This window comes from Amphiprion ocellaris, chromosome 9, assembly GCF_022539595.1.
Source record: "Amphiprion ocellaris isolate individual 3 ecotype Okinawa chromosome 9, ASM2253959v1, whole genome shotgun sequence".
Lineage (NCBI taxonomy): Eukaryota > Metazoa > Chordata > Actinopteri > Pomacentridae > Amphiprion > Amphiprion ocellaris.
In genome coordinates this window covers 22,411,439-22,434,879 of record NC_072774.1, presented here as the reverse complement: position 1 = coordinate 22,434,879, position 23,441 = coordinate 22,411,439, and the positions used below count along the sequence as shown (strand labels likewise).

General features: G+C 39.4%; 2 protein-coding genes across 3 annotated transcripts; one reads left to right on the top strand and one right to left on the bottom strand.

The window, feature by feature from the left end:
* The first annotated feature begins 441 nt into the window (after positions 1–441).
* vars1 (valyl-tRNA synthetase 1) lies at positions 442–12,456 on the top strand. Of its 2 annotated transcripts, XM_023271592.3 has the most exons (29): positions 442–569; positions 1,673–2,028; positions 2,110–2,253; positions 2,422–2,614; positions 2,700–2,815; positions 2,937–3,012; positions 3,852–3,952; positions 4,049–4,176; positions 4,341–4,505; positions 4,597–4,678; positions 4,769–4,888; positions 5,076–5,184; positions 5,267–5,446; positions 5,607–5,731; positions 5,874–5,977; positions 6,091–6,249; positions 6,885–6,975; positions 7,096–7,201; positions 7,337–7,407; positions 8,867–8,992; positions 9,083–9,187; positions 9,619–9,766; positions 9,987–10,114; positions 10,322–10,477; positions 10,596–10,820; positions 10,973–11,084; positions 11,572–11,747; positions 11,923–12,072; positions 12,156–12,456. In XM_023271592.3, the coding sequence occupies exons 1-29, from the start codon at positions 530–532 to the stop codon at positions 12,222–12,224; spliced, it is 3,861 nt and encodes a 1,286-aa protein (XP_023127360.2). In that variant the 5' UTR covers positions 442–529; the 3' UTR covers positions 12,225–12,456. The 2 variants fall into 2 exon arrangements, with proteins under 2 accessions (XP_023127360.2, XP_054869611.1); XM_055013636.1 differs by lacking the exons at positions 442–569; positions 1,673–2,028; positions 2,110–2,253; positions 2,422–2,614; positions 2,700–2,815 and having other exon boundaries at positions 2,995–3,011; positions 3,850–3,952.
* abhd16a (abhydrolase domain containing 16A, phospholipase) lies at positions 12,443–23,425 on the bottom strand. Its single transcript, XM_023271593.3, has 20 exons — positions 23,295–23,425; positions 22,722–22,778; positions 22,543–22,609; positions 21,629–21,715; positions 20,948–21,033; positions 20,716–20,789; positions 20,456–20,563; positions 20,197–20,311; positions 19,994–20,095; positions 19,829–19,892; positions 19,640–19,689; positions 19,266–19,389; positions 19,040–19,144; positions 18,881–18,944; positions 18,683–18,739; positions 14,147–14,209; positions 13,985–14,061; positions 13,791–13,889; positions 13,650–13,696; positions 12,443–13,104 (listed from the first exon to the last, which is right to left on the bottom strand). The coding sequence occupies exons 1-20, from the start codon at positions 23,394–23,396 to the stop codon at positions 13,021–13,023; spliced, it is 1,632 nt and encodes a 543-aa protein (XP_023127361.2). The 5' UTR covers positions 23,397–23,425; the 3' UTR covers positions 12,443–13,020.
* Between the last annotated feature and the right edge of the window lie 16 nt (positions 23,426–23,441).

Below are 23,441 nucleotides of genomic sequence, written 5' to 3'. Positions count from 1 at the left end.
TTTCAGAGGTATGAATTTTTCACTCCACTACATTTATTTAATGACCATTGTTGTCTTTACTTTGTTGATGCTGGTTTTACGCCAGCTGTTTACAGAATTCCATGTACTGTTATAGAATAAATTTGACAATGTTGTCGAAATTAGCTTCAGTTCAAATAACGACACTAAAGTGCTACTTAATCCATCAGTAGCAACAGTCTAAGGGTATATGTCAATTGCACGGGTGTTGGTCGCGTACACACCTTACTTTTACTGGTTTAAGTACATTTTGCCGATCACACTTGCACACTTGAATATAGAAGTTTTATTTGATTTTTGGATTTATATTCGAATGTTTTTTTTTTTGCTTGTTGCCTAAATTGTTTTTATTTATTAATTACATACTTGTTATACTGTTATTAAATTGTGAAAGGTTTTATTATAAATAACTTCCGTTTTGTGGCGGAAGCGGCGGTTGAAACCCGGAACACGTTGCAGTCTTCGTTGCATCAGACGGCGCTAAGGCTGAGGGACTCATGTGGCTCTGTGTATGCTAACTAAGCTGACGTCTCTTTCTGTTTCGTTCAAAGGTAAGTGTTACTTCTTACAGAAAATTTCATTAACAAGCCACAGGTTTCTTAAAACCAACTTTAGAGCATGTTTAAAACAGCGGTAGTGTACGTAAAGCCGTGTAAGTCTCTCCGTGTAGCTACAAAACTCTAGTTTCAGTTTGACTGATTAGCAAAAGCTTACTAGCCTCTTTGGTATGATAGTCTTTGACAGGTGGCAAAGATTCATTATACACAGTGGAAAAAAAGCATGTCACCAACTGAAATCATTTGACATGACGCTGTTGGCCATTGTAAGACATTTAAATTTGCTTTATTTTTCACGTTTAAAGCCGTTATAAAAACTCACAACCTCGCTAACACTAATGCCATCAGAGTTTAAGTAGAACTGCTTAACTATTTACATTGGTGTTATGCCAAAAAGGGATCGTCTGCCAAACCTGATTTCTATGTGTAGAACAATTGTTCTGTCTCTGCATGAATGTATGGCTGCTCTGTGCTCTAGATTAAAACAATTGTTTTTATTAGCTAAAAAAAAAAATTGAAGACATTTAATGTTTTCCACCTGATGAAAAGTGACTGCATCCTTTACATTGTGACTGTCATGTTATAAATGCATCGAAATGGCGTGATTTAACTCATCAGGGTTATATTTTAAAGAAAGGAAAGGAAACAAATTCTCTGTTTTAGACTCATAACCTATCTGCAAATCGTGTTAATGACTATCGAAACCAAAAATATTAGAAATACCAAACACATAAAGTGTAAATAGTATTTTTTTCATTACAGTCATTGTGTTAGAAAGCTTGTTAAAGTTTATCAAAGTTTCACTTTTGCTAATACCATAAAGTTACAAAGTTGTGAGCACTTGCATGTTATGACTGTTTGACCCAGATAAAAGCAGATGTAGATGTATACAAACTGGGCGAACGACTCAACTGGAAGGGCAGAATCAGGTTTTGGCAGACGATTACTTTATGGCACAACACACTCACTTGTCATTCAAATACGGATTGTCTTTATTTGCATACTTTGTTAAATCACTCGCTGTTTGCAAAAAGTCAATAAAATGTGGATAGTTTCACATTGGTTCACAGTGCATATATGTTGTATCTCTCCACCAGAGATGGCCACTCTCTACGTTTCCCCTCATCCTGATGACTTTAGGAGTCTTTTGGCTCTCATAGCTGCAGAGTTTGGTCTGTCCTCCCGACCAAACATCGTAACAGAGGATCCTCCTGCGTCTCTGAATGCCCGCTCAAGGCCAGCCCTGGTGCTGGGTACTGGGGAAGATTGCTCTGTCCTGAGTGGGACCAGTGCTGTGTCTTGGTACTTGGCTTATCAGGGCAAGAGGACTGGTATAGATGTCAAGCAACAGAGCCAGGTGTGGCAGTGGCTCAGCTTTGCAGACAATGAGCTCATCCCGGTATCCTGTGCTGTGGTCTTTCCTCTGATGGGGGTGATAGGAGTGGATAAAAAGGTATCCAAATGCTTATCTGGGCTTTGAGATTTGTATTATTTAATCAAGCAAGGTCTTATTCTGTGACTTGTGCATTCCCAGGTCCAGCAGAGCTCCCATGCTGAGTTGATGCGTGTGCTAAAGGTTCTCGATCAGGCCCTGGAACCAAGAACCTTCTTGGTGGGAGAGAGCATTACCCTGGCTGATATGGCTGTGGCTACAGCTGTTCTTCTGCCTTTCAAATATGTACGTCTGTTGTAAGATACTCTATCTATCTATCTATCTGTCTGTCTGTCTGTCTGTCTGTCTGTCTGTCTGTCTGTCTGTCTATCTATCTATCTATCTATCTCATGTGTAGTGCATATTATTTTATTTTCATTTGTTCCTTTGTTTCTCTTTGCTTTTTGTTATTAGGCACTGGAGCCGTCGGACAGGGAGACCTTGACCAATGTTACCAGATGGTTCACAACCTGCATTAATCAGCCACAGTTCATGAAGGTGCTGGGGCAGATCACTCTTTGTGAGAAGATGGTGCCAGTGACATTAAAGACAAACGTTGCTGAAAATACCAGTGCTGCGGCTGACTCTAATGGTTCCACAGCTAACGGTTAGGAGGCCCCATGTAACAGTTCACAAATATCAGTAAAATATTAAATATAACATCATACATATTCTATTGTTTCTACCTGCAGGCCCACCAAAGACAGAGGCCCAGCTGAGAAAGGAAGCAAAGAAGAAGGAGAAGATGGAGAAATTTCAACAGAAGAAGGAAATGGAAGCAAAGAAAAAGACGCAGCCAGTAAAAGAGGTATCGATACTCAACTTCTGTAAACCAATATTTCCGTCAGACATTTGTGCGGGGAATACTGTCTCAAACAGACTCACTATTTCTAGACTGTCATTTATGTTCTGTTCTGCTTTTCTCTAAGAAAAAGGCCAAACCTGAGAAGAAGGAATTGGGAGTGATTACATACAGTGTCCCTACTCCTGCTGGGGACAAAAAAGGTGATTATTCACTATGTGTAGTGGAAGTGTATATAATACAAGATTTGCACTTATCTGCCCTGCTCACTCCAACCCAACCAAACAACATAAGTTAATTCTCATTGTTAACTTATGACTTCTTTTAACATTGCTAAAAAACTGCTCTGTAATAGATTACAGAAATTATTTCTCTTTATAGCAGCAGAGATGAGAAGCATCTTTCTACCTGGCTGTGTAGCCTAAAGCTTCAGAATGAAACATATAATAAAATATATACAACTGAAATAATATATGTCCTTTTTAAGGAGGACCAATTCTGCTTCAGGTGTCAGGATGGGTCAGTAACTGTGTTTACCCAGATTCGTGCCTCAAAAATATGCCAGAAAACTCATTTATTTGCTACATTTCAGAATCATCAGATGTCTTACTGTCTTGTATGTTTGGCATTATGTTGATGCTAGTATGTTTACCTTTTACCTTTTTGTTCTTCAGTGTTTCACATCTTACTTGATTCAAAACAAATTTAGGTTCCCACTCAGTGATGGTGAAGGAGGTTGTGTTATGTGAAAAAATGTTTCCTCTAAAATAGGAATAGTTTGAGATTGTGACCTCTGACCTCAGATCTAAGTAATAGCACTACATCTCAATAGCAACAGCACAATTTAGATATGTATGTAACATAGAAGTATGCACACAGACACAAACACGCACATTCTAATACGTAACCATAACACAAGTGACTTCAATGTGCAATGCAATGTACATGCACTATGTACACAGCACTTTAGGTCGCTATCTGTACTCATTATTTTACTGAAGTATGTGACAAATCTTAAATCTTTCTTTCTTTCTTGTATCAGATGTTGTCAGTCCTCTTCCTGACTCCTATAGTCCTCAGTATGTTGAGGCTGCTTGGTATTCATGGTGGGAGAAGCAGGGATTCTTCAAGCCTGAGTATGGGGTAAGATTGTCCTGCCACTAACATGCTAACAGAACAGAAAATGTGGGGGTTTTTTTTTGGTCATTTTAGCTTGCAAATACCTGTCTGTTTCTGTAGAGGAAGAGTATTAGTGAGCCAAATCCACGTGGGATCTTCATGATGTGCATTCCTCCACCTAATGTGACTGGATCACTTCACTTGGGTCATGCTCTCACCAATGCTATTCAGGACTGTCTGACCAGATGGTAACTATAACTGGACTATTCAGTAGCAAAAGATTTAAAGTCGTTTATAGGGACACTTTAATTGTATCATGGGAATTCTTCCTGTCCATGTAATCCTCACATGTTATGATATGAAACCTATGTGTTTGAGCTGATGGAGTTCTTCTTGCATCCTGTCTATGCAGGCACAGGATGCGAGGTGAGACAAGCTTGTGGAACCCAGGCTGTGACCATGCTGGCATCGCCACCCAGGTGGTGGTGGAAAAAAAACTGATGAGAGAGAGGGGTATGAGTCGCCACGAGCTGGGAAGGGAAAACTTCATTCAGGAAGTCTGGAAATGGAAGAATGAGTGAGTAAAGAGTGTAGTAGAAAAGGAAATGTTTAAAAAAAACTTGTGTAGGAAGAATGCCACAATAGTTTTTGCGCTTTTGTTTTTGCAGGAAGGGAGACCGTATCTACCACCAGCTGAAGAAACTGGGCTCTTCTCTTGACTGGGACAGAGCATGCTTTACTATGGACTCTGTGAGTTTTGTAGAATTTTTGAACTATCTTCTCTTTAAATGAAATCTAAAGAGCGTTTCTTAATTCTGACTGTCTGTGCAATCTTTTCAGAAACTTTCCTATGCAGTCCAAGAGGCTTTTATCCGCATGCATGATGAGGGAGTGATCTACAGGAGCAAGAGGCTGGTCAACTGGTCCTGCACGCTAAACTCTGCTATCTCTGACATAGAGGCAAGTTATCCATTTTAGTTACATGTTCAACAATGAGCCTCATTAGACTGAAAACGTTCAAGGCCTTTATCAGCACAAGAATACATTTAAGAAAACTGTCAGTCTACTTGTTGGTGAGTGTAGTTTCAGAGTTTCATACTTTGGCCATGTTGTCCTCTTCTGGATACATCTGCTTTTTGGCTTTCAGGTGGATAAAAAGGAGCTCACTGGCAGGACATTGTTGCCTGTGCCTGGCTACAAGGAGAAAGTGGAGTTTGGTGTCTTAGTGTCTTTTGCCTACAAAGTTGATGGATCAGGTACAGAAACTCAAAGAAAGCAGAAAAGTTTAACAAAGCATCCTTGTGCTACTTTAATAATACCGTTCTTTCTGTTCTTTAGATGAGGAGGTAATTGTGGCTACAACTCGTATTGAGACGATGCTGGGAGACACAGCTGTAGCTGTCCACCCTGCTGACCCAAGATACCAGCATCTAAAGGGAAAAATGGTGCTCCACCCCTTCTGTGACCGCAAAATGCCAATAGTCTTCGATGACTTTGTGGACATGAACTTTGGAACAGGTAGGCATGGTTACAGGACAAAGTGACAGGCCTGTGGGTCTGCAGTCTCCTTAGAATAAGTAGTCTTTACAAGTTGTTAAACCAGGGTACTTTCCTCATTCCCATTGTTCTTTTTTAATCCTCTCTACCTCTCCTGTTTCTCTGCACCATTTCTGTTCAGGCGCTGTCAAAATCACCCCAGCCCATGACCATAATGACTATGAGGTTGGAGAGAGACACAATCTGACCTTCATCAACATCTTGGATGAGAATGGCCTGCTCATTAACGTGCCTCCTCCCTTCCTGGTATGGTGTCTCATTATTGTCCTTCTCTCAGCAGTGTGTGCATTTCAACTACGGCCCAAAAAACAGACCTCTTCATAGACTGCTTGTTGTAGCTATTTTGTTTAAAAAAATGTTCATATTTGATTATTCGTTCTGTCACCAGGGCATGAAACGTTTCGAGGCCAGAAAAGCAGTGCTTCAGTCTCTCAAGGACAGAGGCCTCTTTAAAGAGATCAAAGACAACCCTATGGTTGTCCCGGTCTGCAGGTAAAGTTGGGTTTATGTTTGCTAGTGGATGACCGGTTGTTTGTGTTTGAAATCCATTCACCTGATTTTGATAGGATCTTTTTTTAAGCCCAACTGTGTATTGTCACTGTCAGTCGTTCCAAGGACATCGTGGAGCCACTGCTTAAGCCACAGTGGTATGTGAACTGCACAGATATGGGCAAGCAGGCTGCAGACGCTGTCAGAGATGGCAGCCTCAAAATCATCCCTGATCACCACCTCAAGACATGGTTCAACTGGATGGACAACATCAGGTGATTCTCTCTCCCTGTTGTTTCTGTTTCATACTTACGGCATTTACAGCCTATTTATAAACCGCTAATTTGATGTAGGGTGTTGTCCAAAATAAGTTATGATTTAATGTGTAAAATGTTTATGCTTTGGCCTTTTATACGTAAGTTTTTACCTAAGCACAGTTAAGAATTTTACATTGAAAAACAAAGTCAAGGGAGTTGACCAATAGTCTTTTTAATCTCACATAAGTGGCGCTGCTGAAGCTGGTTATTTTTGTTATCAGTTCATCTGTACGTTTCTTAAATATTTGATTTAAAAGGCAGAAGACTATTTTTATAAAATGGAAATATTAAATACATTAATTTTTTTTCTTCAAAATGCTTGCTTTGTTTAAGCAACCGCCCAAAGATATTTGATCTACAATTCTACAGTTTTATTTAGCAGACGCTTTTATCCAAAGTGACGTACATCTGAGAGTAGATGTACGTTGATCTAGCATCAAATAAGACAAGAAAAAGCAAATCACAATTGAAGAGCCAGTGCCATGTATAGTATGACATGTTTACCAGAAAAAATACACAATTTATTAAATGATTGTCAAAATTGTTGCTGGTTTATTGCCTGCCTCACACTTTATCCATCCATCTTCCATTAGGGACTGGTGCATCTCTCGACAACTCTGGTGGGGTCATCGAATTCCTGCTTACTTCGTCACTGTCAGTGATCCTTCTGTGAAACCAGGAGAGGTAAGATGACTTCTGCCACTGTTGTCAAGGTCTGGAGGCTTTGAGATCAAAGTTAAAGTCATTTGCATCCTCATTACACTTATCTTTGTTTTTTTTTCTTTCTTTTTTTCCCCCCATGAGGACATGGATGGTCATTACTGGGTGAGTGGGAGATCAGAGGAAGAGGCCAGAGAGAAGGCAGCGAAACGCTTCAATGTGTCTGTTGACAAAATCACACTCAGACAGGGTAAGATTTAACTGTGTTTAATTTACCAGTTTCAGTACCACAAGTTTTGTATTAGGCCAACATGCAGATTTACCAAATTCAATTAACTGTACTCCGTATTCATTCAGATTAGATAACTTTTATTCCATGTTTCAGATGAAGATGTTCTGGACACTTGGTTCTCATCTGGCATATTCCCCTTCTCTATCTTCGGATGGCCAAATGAGGTAAAAGACTGAGGTCAACTCCTTCTTGCATTATATAGAATAATGTCTGCAGTAGAAATACTGCTATAATGAAATACATAAATCTGGAAATGTTGCCAAGAGTTCTCTTAACTTCTATTAATATGAAAGTTGCGCCGCCCACGTTTCTAGATTGGACCTAATAATGTTTTCCATATCACTTTTAACCTGGTGCAAGTCTGAGCTGAAGCATCAGGTTAAAGGATAGGAAAGCACAAACAGTGGTACTTGTGTGTTGTGTGGAGTGATTTAGGGGATGATTGGTCCACATTTCATCTCCAATATTCTTCCAAATACACCACAGAGTCACTTAGTACACACTTTGTGTGAAAAATCACAACACAGCCTTTTCTTGTACTTTCCTCTACAATTTCAAATCTGTTGGACAACAAAATGAGATGTCCATAATAGAAAAACTTTACTGCAGTGGAAACAGACACTAACAGCATAAAGATTAATGATTGTCACCAATAATGCATGAAATCTGAGTTTTCCCTCCTACAGAAGCTTTCTTGCAGCTGTTTCAAACAGTTTTTTAAATTAATTAGTTTATTTTAGTTTGTTTATTACTTGCAGCATCAGACGGCAGTTGGAGCCATACGTGTCTCCAAAGACAGAGAGCTGCACCGGTACTTTAATTATACTTTTATAATTATGAATTATTGCCAAGAGGGAAAGTGAATCAATCTGGGCCAGGATTCGACAGCAATCAGCAGACATGTCAGCTGTCATATACAGAATTCAATTCAATTCAATTCAATTCAATTCAATTCAATTCAATTCAATTCAATTCAATTCAATTCAATTTTATTTATATAGCGCCAATTACAGGTCAGATTGTCTCAGGATGCTTTATAGAACCCATATGCCTGAATGGCAGTTTTAGTTTACAGCTGTTTAGGGCTTTTCTTCATAGTTTTTTGCATACGTGAAGCATCAGATGGCGGTCGGATCCACAAGTTTCTTTAAAGAGAGAGTGCTGCATGCAGTTATGCACAGGGCAACAGCAGGAACTTAAATAATTAGGTGCAACTTTAAATTATCTTGACATGGAGAAAGGGCTGATCAGGATCTAACAGCAGACCACACTCTGTACTTTTCTCCAGTTCAGACAGGTGAACTGTCTCACAGAATCACAGTTTATCAGCTGCAGGTGAAATCTTGTCACATTGCAGCAGACCTCAGGTTTGAGTCCTAAGCTTTTACTTGTATTGTTTAAGAAATCAGAAAAAATGTTCTGTTAGCTATTTGGACCCTTGGTATACTCTCTAGTTTTGCAAGAATGACAGATATTGCCTAATATTATGGACAAGTGACCCATGTCTGAATCACTAGAATGCCGTCACTTCAACACATTGATGATTGATTGATGAAGTCAGCAATGTTCCATGCCCCATGTCTGACAGGAGCTCACGTTTGCTGTTTGTGGTTTTCCTCTTAGACCCAGGACCTGAATGTGTTCTACCCTGGCACCTTGCTGGAGACGGGCCATGACATTCTGTTCTTCTGGGTGGCCCGCATGGTGATGATGGGCCTGAAACTGACAGGCAAACTGCCCTTCAAAGAGGTGATGTGAATCAAAACTCCCACTACTGCAACACGACACAACAGGTTACCATATTAACGTCATATGACTCAATATTGATGCTTTTTTCAGGTTTATCTGCATGCAGTGGTGCGGGATGCTCACGGAAGAAAGATGAGCAAGTCTCTGGGCAACGTCATTGACCCTCTGGATGTCATTACAGGGATCTCCCTAGAGGTAAAACCTTGTTGCCCTTTGATGCCTACTCAGATGAACATGTACGCTTGTACACTCATTTGAGTGCCTCTGTATATGGTCACCACAGAGTCATTGCTCCACCAAGGCTCACGTTCTTGTTTAAGCTTCATTAAGCAACTTTTTTTTCGCTTCCAGCAAGTTTTTATTGAGTCCATCAATCTCCTTATCAGCTTGGGGGAAGATTGGTTAGTCAGATGAAGCAGACCTGTCCTCTAGAGGGCACTCGAGTACTTGTAGAAAACTGAACTTTGCTGTAAATGTTTTCCTTGAACAGCAGTATTCTGCCGAGCCGATTACAACAACCAGAAGCTGAAAGGGTTTTCTTGTTCTCAAGATGAAAAGAGAAAATAGTTTAATGCACGGTTTTGTTTTTCAGTGCTGTCACCCCACATTACTCCCCTACCCTCTAGGGTCTTCATGCCCAGTTGACGGACAGCAACTTAGATCCTTTGGAGGTTGAGAAGGCAAAGCAAGGGCAGAAGTCAGACTACCCAAATGGTATCCCAGAGTGTGGCACAGATGCTCTCCGCTTTGCCCTGTGTGCCTACACCAGCCAAGGTGAACTTATTTGTCTTCTTTGTTTTCCTTTTTTCTTTTATTGTTCCCCCTTTGGCTGGTGGCCTGCATCTCATCCCTTAATGAAAGAAATATAAATAAATATACCAAAATACAGAAAAAAATAGTTTTGCAGTCCTGTCAGTTGGTCAATAGCTTTAAAGGTTATCTATTTTAAATGTATTCACTGAAATCATTGTTTATGCCTGTCTGAAACTCCCAGGTAGGGATATCAACCTGGATGTCAACCGCATTCTGGGTTACCGACACTTCTGTAACAAACTGTGGAACGCTGTGAAGTTTGCCATGAAGACGCTGGGAGACAACTTTGTACCACTGGAGAAAGCCCAGGTGGGACCAAGGGGAAAGACAAAAGATAGAGAACATGAATAAAGACTGTTCCAGGCCTATTTATATTAATTGTGTCAGATAAATGCCATATTTTGGCCAAAAGAATGTACCACTATTTGTGTAGGGGTTTAGTTTCTCCATATGTTGCTCTGATTTTTATTCACAGACTCGAAGAGTTTGTGTTTACACTTCTTTCAATCTTCCCAGTTGTCTGGAGAGGAGAGTGTATCAGACAGGTGGATTCTGTCCAGGCTCAGTGCTGCTGTTGGTCTCTGTGATGCTGGCTTCAAGGCGTACGATTTTCCAGGAATCACCACTGCCATCTACAACTTCTGGTTATATGAACTGTGTGATGTATACTTGGTAAGAATCTTTGAGAAACACTGGGCAAACCTGGTCCCTTCAGCTTAAATACACAAGTTCATGTTATTTTTCAGATGACTGATGTCTTTTTATGTACTATAAAAATATTATTGTCCAGGAAAGTGTGAAACCAGTGTTCAGTAAAGCAGAGGAAGACAGCACCAGCCAGAGACAAGCGCTGGTGTGCAGACAGACCCTGTACACCTGTCTAGAGGTTGGTCTGCGCCTTCTGTCTCCCTTGATGCCCTTCGTCACTGAGGAGCTCTACCAGAGGCTGCCACGACGACAACCTCAGCGTGATCCCCCGAGCATCTGCGTCACATCATACCCTGACACCGAGGAGGTGAGGTTAAAAACAGAAAGGAGAGGTCGTGTTTAAACCCACTGATGTTCAAAATATCATTTACTTTAACCAATAGTCACAGAAGTGAATGTTTCTGTGATGGGCTACTTTCATTTTTGTGAGCAGATGTTTTTTTCGGTGATTTATTGTAGTTCTGCTGGCACAGTGAGGAGGTCGACCGGGACATGGAGTTCATCATGACTGTGGTCAAAACGATCCGATCACTCAGGGCCGACTACAACCTAACAAAGACCAGAGCTGACTGTGAGATGGCTACCACAAGCTAGATTCTAAAAGGGATTCTTAAACATGTTGTAATTTTACTTAAAATCACCTTTGCTGAGGTTTTTAGAACACTCCTTTCCTCAATAAGTTTTACTCGACATAATTATTTCTTTTCTATGTTACATTATGCTTTGACTCCACTACATTTTCTGTACTTAATATACAAACTTGTTACTTTTATGTTGAAGATTCTACATAGGAGAACATATGACCTTTTAAAATACATCACATTACAGGTGGAGTTTGTGATTCTGAGGAAAGATTTTTGATATTTTGCTACTTAGCATGTTTAGATAGTTAGCATGTGCCAAGTCTAATCTTGTGATAAGAAGTATATTGGATTAGAATAACACACACTACCTTTAGGACATCACATCTCAATCAGACACATTGGAGTCCTCACAGTATCTTGTCAATGAGAAAGTTCTAATGCCTCAGCATTTTCCATTTGTTTTTTCCCTACTAGGCTACCTCCAGTGCATCGACTCTGCTACTGCATCACTGGTGCAGAAATACAGTCTGCAGATTCAGACCTTGTCTTATTCTCAAGCCATCATCCCGCTGACAGCCAACCAGCCTGTCCCAGAAGGCTGCGCTGTGGCCATCGCTTCTGACAGATGTACCGTCAACCTTATGCTCAAGGTGAGAGTCAGTAATCTGCCTTGTTCTGTTGGGTTCTTTCATCACTATTTTATCAGTTTTGTTTTTTCGTTTTTTTTTTTTTTAGGTGTTTCTTTGAGTACTCCTTTGACGACCTGATTTACCAAGATTATAATTTTCTACCATTGTACATGTCACTTCACCTTTTGTTCCCCAGGGTCTGATTGATGTGGAGAAGGAAGTGGCAAAGCTGATGACAAAGAAAGGTGACTTGGAGAAACAGATGGAGAAGCTGAGAGAGAATATGGCAAAGAGCGACTACAAAGAGAAGGTGCCAGTGAAGGTGCAGGAGCAAGATGCAGAGAAGGTGGGGGAAAATAAATTGACTTAATGGTTTCTGAGGCTGTAAGGCGTCTGAATTCTCAGTAAACACCTTCCTGTCCTTCACAGCTACGGCAGAGCCAAACCGAACTTGAGAAAGTGAAAGAAGCCATGGACAACTTCAGGAAAATGATGTAACTTACCCCTTACCACCATGTAAATCAAGATGAGTTTCCACCTTTTTCATGTCATTATGTTAATTTTTCAAGCTGATTGTTGTGTGGAGGGACTTCAGTAAAGATCTTAGATGATTGTCTTCAGGGATGTGCTGTTCTGAGGAAATCTATTAATCTAATGCTCCTCGATATCTGCAATTTGGTGAACACTTGTATCCTGGAATGAACAAAAGAATTAAATCCCTTCTGTTGAATTTTTATTCAGCATGTTTAATAGGACACTCAAGACCATCATTTTAGGATACAGTTTTTTTTTTTTTTTTTTTCAAAAACACTGCCCACAGAAAATAACCTGAAACCAACATTTTGGCTGCATTTTTAAAGATTAACATTCTTCTGACAACATTAGGATATATATATATATTTTTTAATTGGTTAAACTGTTGCAATATAATTCTACTTACAGTTGCTTTACAAATACAGCCAAAGAGAGGCAAATGGAAGCAACGAGTAATGGCTTGTGCATCAACAAAAGAATGCATCCTTTAAGGGGAGACACTTAAAAGTATGACTAAACAATGACTGTAACACAAAAGATGTACCATATCTTACAAGTATCCGGCAGGGAGGGGGACCGGAGCTTTCCAGATGCCACTGCAGCAACACTGTACGTGACGACAAAATCTGCCTTAGAAAAATATCAAAATCACAGTAGTACATTCACACCATGCCAGGAACACTCTCGGACCACACGCAAATCCAAATCCTCTGCTTGTGATGTCCCCTCATCCATGCCTCCCATTATCCCTCCTCTTTCTTTACAGCCTCCAGGGTGAGTGGAACTCGGTGGCAGGGAGAGGAGTGCAGTGCGTTGTGTCAAAGTTTTGCATGTACTTCCGTGCCTTTGGGGAAAAAAACAAACAAACAGGAGGGATGGAGAATGAGGGGCGTAGGAAGGCAATGAACAAAGAGTGCAGAAATTGATTATAAGAGGCCTATGTGGCTCAGTTCCTTAAAAATCTTAGGGGTTACACGGGAGGTGAAAAAAGCCTAATTTAGAAGGCATTAGCAGGGGAGGAAAAGCATAGCATTAGATGTAATTGATGGCACTCCTCTTGTTTGATGTTAAATGACTTCAATAAGCTGAGCGCAGTAAAATATATTACACCAGTCAATCTGAGAGCACAGGTGACTTGGTTACTATGGCAACCGGGAAAGTGTTCCTCAGTGGTAATGATGTCTGCATAGCTGCGATATGTTTGGGCTGTGCTGTTTTTTCGAGGTGTGAGAGAGGGGGAAGGTAAAACAACCTGAGAGAACATGGGACTTATTGGAAAAAGAGGAATCTATAGACTGGGTACGTAGGAGAAACAGAATGTGTAAAAATCAAAAAGAACAACTAAACAGTAAGATCAAGAGTGTAGATGACATTGGATTACTTCCTTACCAAGAAAAGAGCCAGCTGCCGCCTTCCCTCTACAGTCATATCTTCACCTGGTAACATTAAGAGTGCATCAGACCATACAAAAACACTGGGGTGGTGTGAGTAGTTTATGTGCCTGGTAAATGTGGGGAAAAAGTGGCTTACCAACGCTCCATGGAAACAACACATCTCTGTCTGCCTGATAGGACTGCAGCACAGAGGTACACCAGTCATCATCCACCTCATAGCCGCTGTATACAGACACTGCAGAACAAGAACGAGGTGGACAAAATACAGTGAGTTCTATATTTTCCATGGAGTTAAATTAAAACTTAGAGAATCTTAAACTGGAGACCTACTTTCTTCTAAGTGACTGGAGGCTCCTAGCCATTGTCTAACAACTCGGACCCCTTCATCTGTCATTATTTTGGGGTACCTGACAAGGAACATTACATTTCCTGTTATATATGTGTCACTCAAAGAGAATACTGAAATTAAATGTCTGAAAATGAGGAGACCACCTGAATTGCAGCAGTTTGAGCAAGAGGTTGTTGCCTCTGTTAGACATGATGTCCTCTGGACCTCTGTAATGCAGGATACAACTTAGAGTTAATGTAATGACATACATTTGAGATTTCTTCTAAGAAGTACTTAGATGTTGTACTTCAGCAAAAGTACAAATGCCACAGTAGCAATACAGTTACAAGTAAGTCATGCATTTAAATTCATGCTCTTTTAAAAGTACTAACATCAAAATATACTTAAAGCAGGGGTAGCCAACACGGTGCCCGCGGGCGCCTGGTTGCTGCAGAGACCATGTGAGTTGCCCGCCACACGTGTTCTAAAAATAACACTAGTCACCATGAAATTCCTTATAAAAATTATAGCTGCTGTTCTTTTTAAATCGAAAATACTTACATTAATGTAGATTTTAAATTACAATATTTATTATAATTTTTAAAAAAAACAAAAATGTCTTCGGTGTAAATGAACTTTGACCGTGTCCGAGTCAGAGTTCACTGCGCATGTCCAACCACCACGTCATTCTGCTGCAGCGTCCGGGCGCAGACACTTAGGGAAGCTAGTTGTGGTTTTTACACCCAAAACGTTACAGAGAAGTGAAAGAGATAACACTATTTTCACGATGACTGGGAGGAAGAGTTGTTTTTCACGACAGTGAAAGATAAATGTATGTGTCCTATTTGCGGGGCGACTATTGCGTCGGCAAAGCGGCACAATGTGGAGAGACGCTACTTTAGCCGCTACAAAGCTTCCATGCTAACTAGCCACCTGCTAGCACATAGACTGTATGCGCACTACGGACAGGAAAAGTCCGGGACTTAAAGGCAGCTTTGACATTTACTACGCTGTGAAAAGTTTCTTCGTGGAGAAAAATGTACCATTAGAAAGGCTTGTTTTAGTGAGACAGACGGGGCTCCTCCATGACGGGTCGCCATGCAGGCTTCATTGTATGATGCAGAGGTGATCCAGACTTCCCAACATTCCTACATTACCACTGCATCATTCACCAGCAGGACATATGTATGTACAAAAGTGGCCGGATTTGAGCATGTGATGACTCGTGTCGTGAAGATCATAAATGGCTCCAAAGCCAAACAACCAGGACATTGAAGGTGCTGCTGGAGGAGCTGTCAGCTGATCATGGTGACCTGTTACTACACACAGAAACCCCATGGATCAGCAGGGGACCAGTTTTGCAGCGTTTTTTTTGTCACTGTTGGCTGAAATCAAAGAGTTGATGCAGTCCAATCTCGCTGCTTGAGGACACTGAGTGGATTCTTGCCCTTGTATTTTTAACAGACATCACAGGGAAACTGAACTTCCGAACCGTGAGCTACAAGGTAAAGGTAAGACATGATAAGCTCTGCAATGCCAGGCTTCCCACTAACACACATTTACAGACAGAGAAAGAGGTAACATATGTTGTCATTCAAAACACCATGCCATTACACAAAAATGTGAAAAATAATTTGTTGAAATCATGTAATGATTTGTTGTCATGATCTGTTAAAAATGTTGCAATGCTGGTGAAAAATGCTGGTGATTAGTACTAATGTGATAGGATTCATTTCAAAATGTGAAAGAGTTAATTTTTTTCTTCCATAACTGATAATTTGTACAAACATGGGACAGAGTTCATGAATTGTTCAAAAATGTTACAAAGGTAGTGGTTTGCACAAATGAAGCATGATTTGATGACAGTTAATGATTTCCTAAAAATGTTAGAAGTGATAATTTGCACAGAAATGTAACTGGTGTGATTTTGAACAAAATGCTGCAAATATGCTGATTCATACAAAACTGCCAAGAAAGATATTTACCAAAGTTTCAGAGATGGGATACCTCTGACTTTTAAATATTGGAACAGATTTCCATATATATATATATATATATATATATATATATGTGTGTGTGTGTGTATGTCTTTCCTACCGTCATTGTTGTGGAAATTGTTGTTAATAATTATTGTAAGGAATAATTAACATAAATGTGATCAGAAAGTCTTTTTACATATTATTTTCATATTATTATTATTTAAAGATGATGGCACAAGTTTGCTATTGAGGCAGTTTGTATCAAACAAGGTGCCCTTCGTACTACTCAGTACCCTTGAAGTTGCTCTCAGGTTCAAAAAGGTTGGTGACTCCTGACTTAAAGTATCAAAAGTAAAACTTCTCATTATACGAATGACCCGTTTCAGAATAATGAATACCAATGGACTATGAGGTGTCACTTTAATATTGGAGCAGGTAAGGGTGATTTAACTACTTTTTTTTAGTTTATTTGCCAGAAAGTTTGCAAATTTCTGCTCTGATCAATACATTTTTATTTTATTCTATAAAGTGAAAAATGAATATATATTTATAAAATATTTCTCAAATATATAATCTGTGAACAAAATCTGCTAGTAACTAAAATATCAAATCAATGTAGTGGAGTAAATAGTATAATATTTGCCACTGAATTGTAGTGGAGTAGTAAAATAAACAGAAAATAGAAATATTCAAGTAAAATAGAAGTAACTCAAAAATGTACTGTACAGTAAATGAGTACTTTTTTACCTTTTACCATTGTAAATGAATTTCATGTGTGGTGCACAGAGTTTAAAATTTACACAACAAAATTCAACAACTCAACAAATCAAACCCTAATATATGCAATTTGAGATACTGATAACAGAAGAAATGTGTTATTCTAAGAGTCAGGTGAACTTAAGCCTTTACTGCTCGACATATTGTGACAGTTACTGTTTTGCTAACAGCACTATGAAAGTGCTGGTCTGTTTCACAGATATGAACAGATGTTGTATAAAAGCACATCTCCTCAGTCTAACCACCGTTGGCTAAAATAAACACAAAAATGAGAGACTCATTTTCTATGGATCAATATCCATGAGGGTCCAGTATACAAGATATATTGATACATTTATCACTTCTGTGTCACTTGGATCAAAACTGTATCACCCCTCAATAACTGCATGATTATAAAGTTGACAAATGGAGTATTTCCTCTTATTAGAATCCAAAACACATACTTTTGAAAGACATTAGAAAATGAAGATCCTAAAGTAGAAATGCAATGCAATCAAAGTGAATATCACTGACACACAAACAATTCAGCACACCTGTGAATATTAGTTAGCCTAACTGCATGAACATGGTTGTGAAATGGCCTGAGAGCACCAGAACTGTCCTAGTTTTAAACCTATGGGCAGCGTCTATCTGCATGTCTGCATCATGGCCCAACGTTGAAAACAACTGCCAGTGGATTCAAAAAAATCTGATTGTGAGAATTCACCAAGATGGAAAATGACACAGGAAGAATGGAGACCAACTAAAAATCAGTCGAGACCCAGTAGTCCCAGGAATCAGGACATGTAGACTAAGGCAGTAATTATCAATGGAAATCTCTTGGATGATTTCACAGAAACTTAGTTCCTCTGACAGCTCAGTCAGCGTGAAAGACATTGGATGACATCAACTTGTATGGGCAGCATCCGAGAAAAAATCCCTTGCTTGCTCTTCAGCACAAAACTGCAAAATTAAACTTTGTTAAAGAACATAAATGTGTGTAACTCTGGTATCCTCAGTGCCAACGAGGACTGAGTCTGTCATCAGTCATTAAGGTGCATATACTGACATTTGTTGCATTGAGTTTTTACTCTGGGCCCTGTTCTTTAAACACAGTAAATCTAAAGTGCTGGTTTTTGATTTTACATAAAATGCTAAATTCCTGACTGCTCAGCTTAGAAGTGAGGCAATTATTTTCAAGATGCTTTGATAACGCACAGGGGTGTACTCTCTTCTGTTGCACACAACTCACACTTCCACATGCTTTGTTGCAATATTTGCAACAAAATAAGAAAATCTAAAAGAAAAAATACAATTCTAAAAATAGAAATTTAAAAAATTAATAAGATGATAAAAAGGGGCAAGATAATTGCAAAGGAGAAGAAAAAACAGTAAATGTGTCGGTGTGTATGTTTGTGTCAGTTGTCTAAAAGGACATGTCAAGATACCCCTTAATTTAAGTGATGTTTTAATCATATGTCCCTCAAAGGAACTTCTTTGGGAGTTCACCTCCTGGTTTTGTAGGGCCTGGAATCTCTTTGTCTTAGGGGCTTGATTTGAGATGTAACCAAAATGTAAATGTTCTTTTTTAACATTAATAATCAGTATAATTCTGCCATGCATTCATTTGATGGTGTGATATATGAACAAGAGGGTACTTAAAAATAAAAAATAAAATACTTTAAGCCAATCACGCATTGTAATAATTTCAAGCTTTTCTTATAACGTATACCTATTTAACAACAGTGGTAGCAAGATTAAGCCTTCATTTCTCACAGGTGTATTTAGGATGTCTAGAAAACAGAAAAAGCTCCACTGTTGTTTTCTCTGAATGGTTGACAGATTTCATTTTAAAGAAGCTAAAAACACTTCAAAAATATAAAATCCTGTCAACCAGAATATTTCCTGCTTACATTTTGCTTTTGCTGGCCCTGACAAATGTAAAGATGGACTACAGGGACTTACGTTGTGGTAATGATCTCATCTCTTGTTCTCCTGATCAGCAGGACTGGTCCCTGGTATCTGAAGGAGGAGAAGCACTTGTGTTGATTATCAACTACATCAATATGAGTAATGCCCAAAAATAGCTTGCAGTTTCACTATTGCTCGCCCTTATTGCATAATTCATGATGAGTTTTACTATAATCAGACTGCTCCACTCACTTGAGAAGCTGCTCTGCATTGTTGAGGTTCATGTATTGCCTGACCGTGTGCTGTACCAACGGTCCTGGAAGAGAACAACGATGCTTAAATCACTGAAGCAAAACAATCTGCTGAGAGCAATTAATAAGTTGTTTATGATGTTTAACAGCAATGACTCACTCCAGCTGTCAGGCATGACCTTGAGGGCCAGAGGCAAAAGGTCATCAAAAGAGGCATCCAGCACTATTGACTGGATCTCTGGGTATGACATCACTGCCCAAGTGGCTAAAACAGCAAACAGAGAGAGAGCAGGACAAAAGAAAAAATGAAGACCAGGTGGAGAGACTACATAAAATAACTCACGCTTGGAATAAACATGTCCTGATACTTTATTGTTCTTGTGTACCTGTGAATCCTCCTATGGACCAGGCATATATGACAATGTCAGTAAGCTGAAAGCCCAGTTTGTGTATAGCAAACTGAATCACCACATCCATAGCATTGGCCTCATTCTGCGGAAACGGCACTCCCTGGCAGAAAGATCATGCAAAATTCACGCATTATTAAGACAACAGTAACACTCAACACACCAACTATGAACTTTAAAACACAATTCCCTCATTCATTTGTCAATCATAGGAATGTACATGCCCTCTTGTGCAACACCCAACTAAAACCAGAATTTCAACATGTGGTTGTTTTTCATTGCACTGTTTAAAAAAACTGAAGGCCAGAATACTTTGCATGCTGACTAATACAATATCTGACAACACTGCTTACCGTACTGCCTCCAAAGCCGGGGTGATTCCAGCCAAGTACAGAGTAGCCACCTATAGTGAACATTAACCCAAAATTCAAACAATAATTGAAATACAAGAATTTGGAATGAATAAGACTTCTATTCATGTGCACAAAATATAAATGTCAATATAACATTTCTAAACTATTGTAAGGTAGGGCATTCCTCACCCTCCAGTGGAGTGTTCATGCATCCCACCTCATAGAAGCCTGCATTCCCTTCACAGCAGATGACCTGTGGCAGAATTCAACAACAATCTCTATTGTGACAAAAGTTTTTTGGGACCCTGGCACAAGCCCAAAGCATTAAAACAACAAAGCACTGCAGACATTTACCAGAGTCTGGCCATTCTGTCCCCCATCTCTCCTTCGATCCACAAACATTGTGTCAATGTTGTTACCGTCGCAGGCCACCAGTTTGTTCCTTTGACCATCAAACTGCGACAAAGTAGGGAAATAATGACTGAGAATGATATATACATATGACATATAGATTATATTAAGTACAAAACTTTAGGGAGCGAATGCTAGTCTGTCACCTCTTCTATTAGTCTAGCCTGGCCTTGCTGCAGCATGGGTCTCATTGCTTTCTGCAGTAAACCCACAGACCCAGGGTACAGCATCCTCCTCCCAAAAGAATGGGCAATAAGGAAACTGGAGAGAAAGAGACGATGAATATGCAGTACCTTCCTAAAGGAGAGGCTTGAAATAAGAAGCCTACTAATAGAGCAGACTGTGTACGCTGTATGAGTGTGATACTATTACCAAATACATGGTGTAATGCAGAGCCCTCATTACCTGATGATGTGGCATGGTAAAGTGCGCACAGAGTTGAGGACACTATCTGCTGCTCCTCTTAATCTGGGTTCTGGCTTCAGCAGAGAAACACCACCCTTGGACAGTTTCCTGTCACACAAGTCAAAGGCTTTCAATAAAACAGGTAAACCATGAGCATTTGACATTCAGTAGATGGATTAACTTGGTGTACTTCATAATAACAACTGCAGTGAACTCAGGGTAATTTCACATGGAAATCAAGTATAAGAGCAAAAACTTACGGACTGCTGACTTCTGTCCAGCTGAAATCCGAAGGCCAAGATGCGAAGTCAAAGTCATAGCACCTCAGCTTTTTCTATGCGGAAAGCAAAGACAAACTGACTTGAATTCAGAGGGTTTTTATAGCAGACATACTTAATAATGAGAAGTTATTTATTTGTCCCCATTAATTCCCATAATGTTACAGTACTAGCAGAAATGCTGAGTGCCTTCCTTATTTTGCAACGATCTTACCTTGTTTGCTGGTGTGTGATTTGTCTTTGTTTCCTCAAGGATTGAGATGAACTGAAGATACTCAGAGTTCTTCCACCTCCCCCACCCTTGACAAGAAATGCAGAGAGTGAAGGGAAGAAAAAGGAAAGAAAAGATGGAGAAACACATAAGTGACGACCATGTGAGACTCAAAAAAATATTTTGAAGCAAAGCCTCAATGGTGCATTTAGTATGCTTTGTGGATATAGACCTTATTCAGCTGTCTAAATGGTAATGAATTGTAATTGACATGCAGCACATACAGTAATTGCAGGAAAAAGTTTGTGAACTCTTTAGAAGTATCAAGATTTCTGCATTGGACAGTCATAAAACCTGGTCAGATCGTCGTCCAAGTCCCAATTATAGAAAAACACAATCTTACTAAAGTAATAACTCACACATGTCCTGTCTTTTTATCAAGCTCAAAACCAGCACTACTGTAGACATATCTGGTATTTCACAAAATCACCTCATGCATTAATTGTGAATAATCTGACACCACTCAGTTTTCCCTGTACACACATTAATACTGAAAACAGAGTTGAGAAATCCTGGAATTCCAAAGGGTTCACAGTTTTCTTTGCAACTGTGTCTTGTGATATCTAAAGATAAATGAACAAAATTAGTCATTGCCTGCAAGTCAGTTTAAATCAGTAGCCTTACCTCTAAGACAGGCTACTCCTAGAAGACACACCAGCACAGTTCCCACATATTGACTCACTGGAACCAACTTGCTGCTGCAGATATAGCCTGAAAAATACCAAAGTAACAGTAAGGCAGAAATCCATGCATTCTCAATGTCAAAACCTTCTGAGAGAAACATCTACTGAAACATATGGAAGTCTTGTTTTGAAAGCGTAAGGGCACTATGCAACATAAGAAAAATGGCTTCAGTGCGTTTTTTTTTTTTTTTTAAACTTTCTGTTCTCCCAAAGCTGAGACTATTTACTAGGGAATAGTATAGGGTGAACAGATTGACATACAATATTAATACAACAATAATAATAAAATCACACATAACACAAACTCATGCAAAAATAATCAAACTGATGTTCAAAGCTGTTAACAGTGTGTTAAACAAAAACTTTTATTTAATCTTTCTAAGAATGTTAAAGGAATTCTGTATGGAGATTACATAATAACATTATATCTTATATACTCATATAATTACATATTAACTGAATAATCATCCAGCCCTTTTCAGGACTGTTTTCTTTTATAAATCTAAGTCTGTCCATCTTTAGAACATCAACTACAATCTCAACTAATAATTACATTCATATTCAATTAATCTGACAGCTATTGTTTTCAATAACAGAATGACTGCTTGGTCTACCAAACAACAGAAAAAAATCTTGTAAAATCTATAACACAGCCACGATGCTGTCCCTAATGTATTCAGCTAATAAAAATATAACATAAGGAGCAAATCCTAACTCAGAGGAAGCTGAAACCAGAGAATGTCTGCGACTTTTTTCTTAACAAGTGACTCACCAAAATTGATTCCTAATAATTTCAGGACCGATCACAACTACACAAATCTGTGTTTCCCACTAAACACAATCCATACGACCTACCTTTCCTATAAAGATAGCAGAGGAGAAGAGGAGAGCTGTAGTAGGACAGGGACCACAATGCTGATGCCTGAGAATGAGGGGGAAAAACATACACTTAGATTTATTAAATCACCATTTCTTTCTATGTAATTAACAACAATAGCAACTATTATCATTATCATCATAATAATACAGCTCACCCAACCAAGAATGCTGTGTGTGTGTTTTTCCAGACTCCTTGCTTGGTAGTTCCATCCCTAGAACAGAAATATAGTTCATGAACGCTGCTGCTAGATAGGTTAGCTAACGTTAGCTTAGCCGGCGGATCGTTTAAGAGAACGGGTCGTAAATAACCCAATTGCTAACCATATATCAAGTTGCTCTGCTTAAGTTAACTACGATTATTTTTTAAATTCGTTTTCTGATCAATTTCTATCTTTTATCTTCTCGTCTTGTTAAAGATGTATTTCACTTGCCTCCTAGCTACCGTTAGCAGAAGTAGTTTAACAGGACTAAAAAACAACCCACAGTGACAAGCTACGGTTAGACTGACTGTGAATTTTAAAGAGACTCAGGAAAATACAAAGTGTGTCGTAGTGCACCTGTCATTTCATTCATTTACTGCCATCCTGGCTCTGCAGCGCAGTGAGTTTCAATAACACACATCTGACACTTCCGGGCCGCAGCTACATTGCAGCACTCAGGTTAAATGTTGCCGCATTTTCACACTCGGCTGTTCTAAAACAAATACAAAATATAACAGACATTCCTACCCTCCTCCCCGACCTGCCTTCAGGTCGAGACTGTTCCGGGGAACGGTGAATTCGTTGCAGATGAGGCCCTACAACACAGCGGAGCCACATCCAGCCGGCCATTCTTCCACTAAAATGACTACGGAAGCGCACACTGACCAAATCTCA

Bases quoted from the DNA above. Each gene is read 5' to 3' on its own strand.
- vars1 (XM_023271592.3), top strand. From the start codon at position 530: ATGCTAACTAAGCTGACGTCTCTTTCTGTTTCGTTCAAAG. The intron at 9,767-9,986 runs GTGAACTTATTT...TGAAACTCCCAG, and splicing joins GTGTGCCTACACCAGCCAAG to GTAGGGATATCAACCTGGAT. The intron at 10,821-10,972 runs GTGAGGTTAAAA...GATTTATTGTAG, and splicing joins CATACCCTGACACCGAGGAG to TTCTGCTGGCACAGTGAGGA.
- abhd16a (XM_023271593.3), bottom strand. From the start codon at position 23,396: ATGGCCGGCTGGATGTGGCTCCGCTGTGTTGTAGGGCCTCATCTGCAA. The intron at 22,610-22,721 runs GTGAGCTGTATT...CCTCATTCTCAG, and splicing joins CACACAGCATTCTTGGTTGG to GCATCAGCATTGTGGTCCCT. The intron at 20,790-20,947 runs GTAAGATCGTTG...CTTTCCGCATAG, and splicing joins ATCACACACCAGCAAACAAG to AAAAAGCTGAGGTGCTATGA.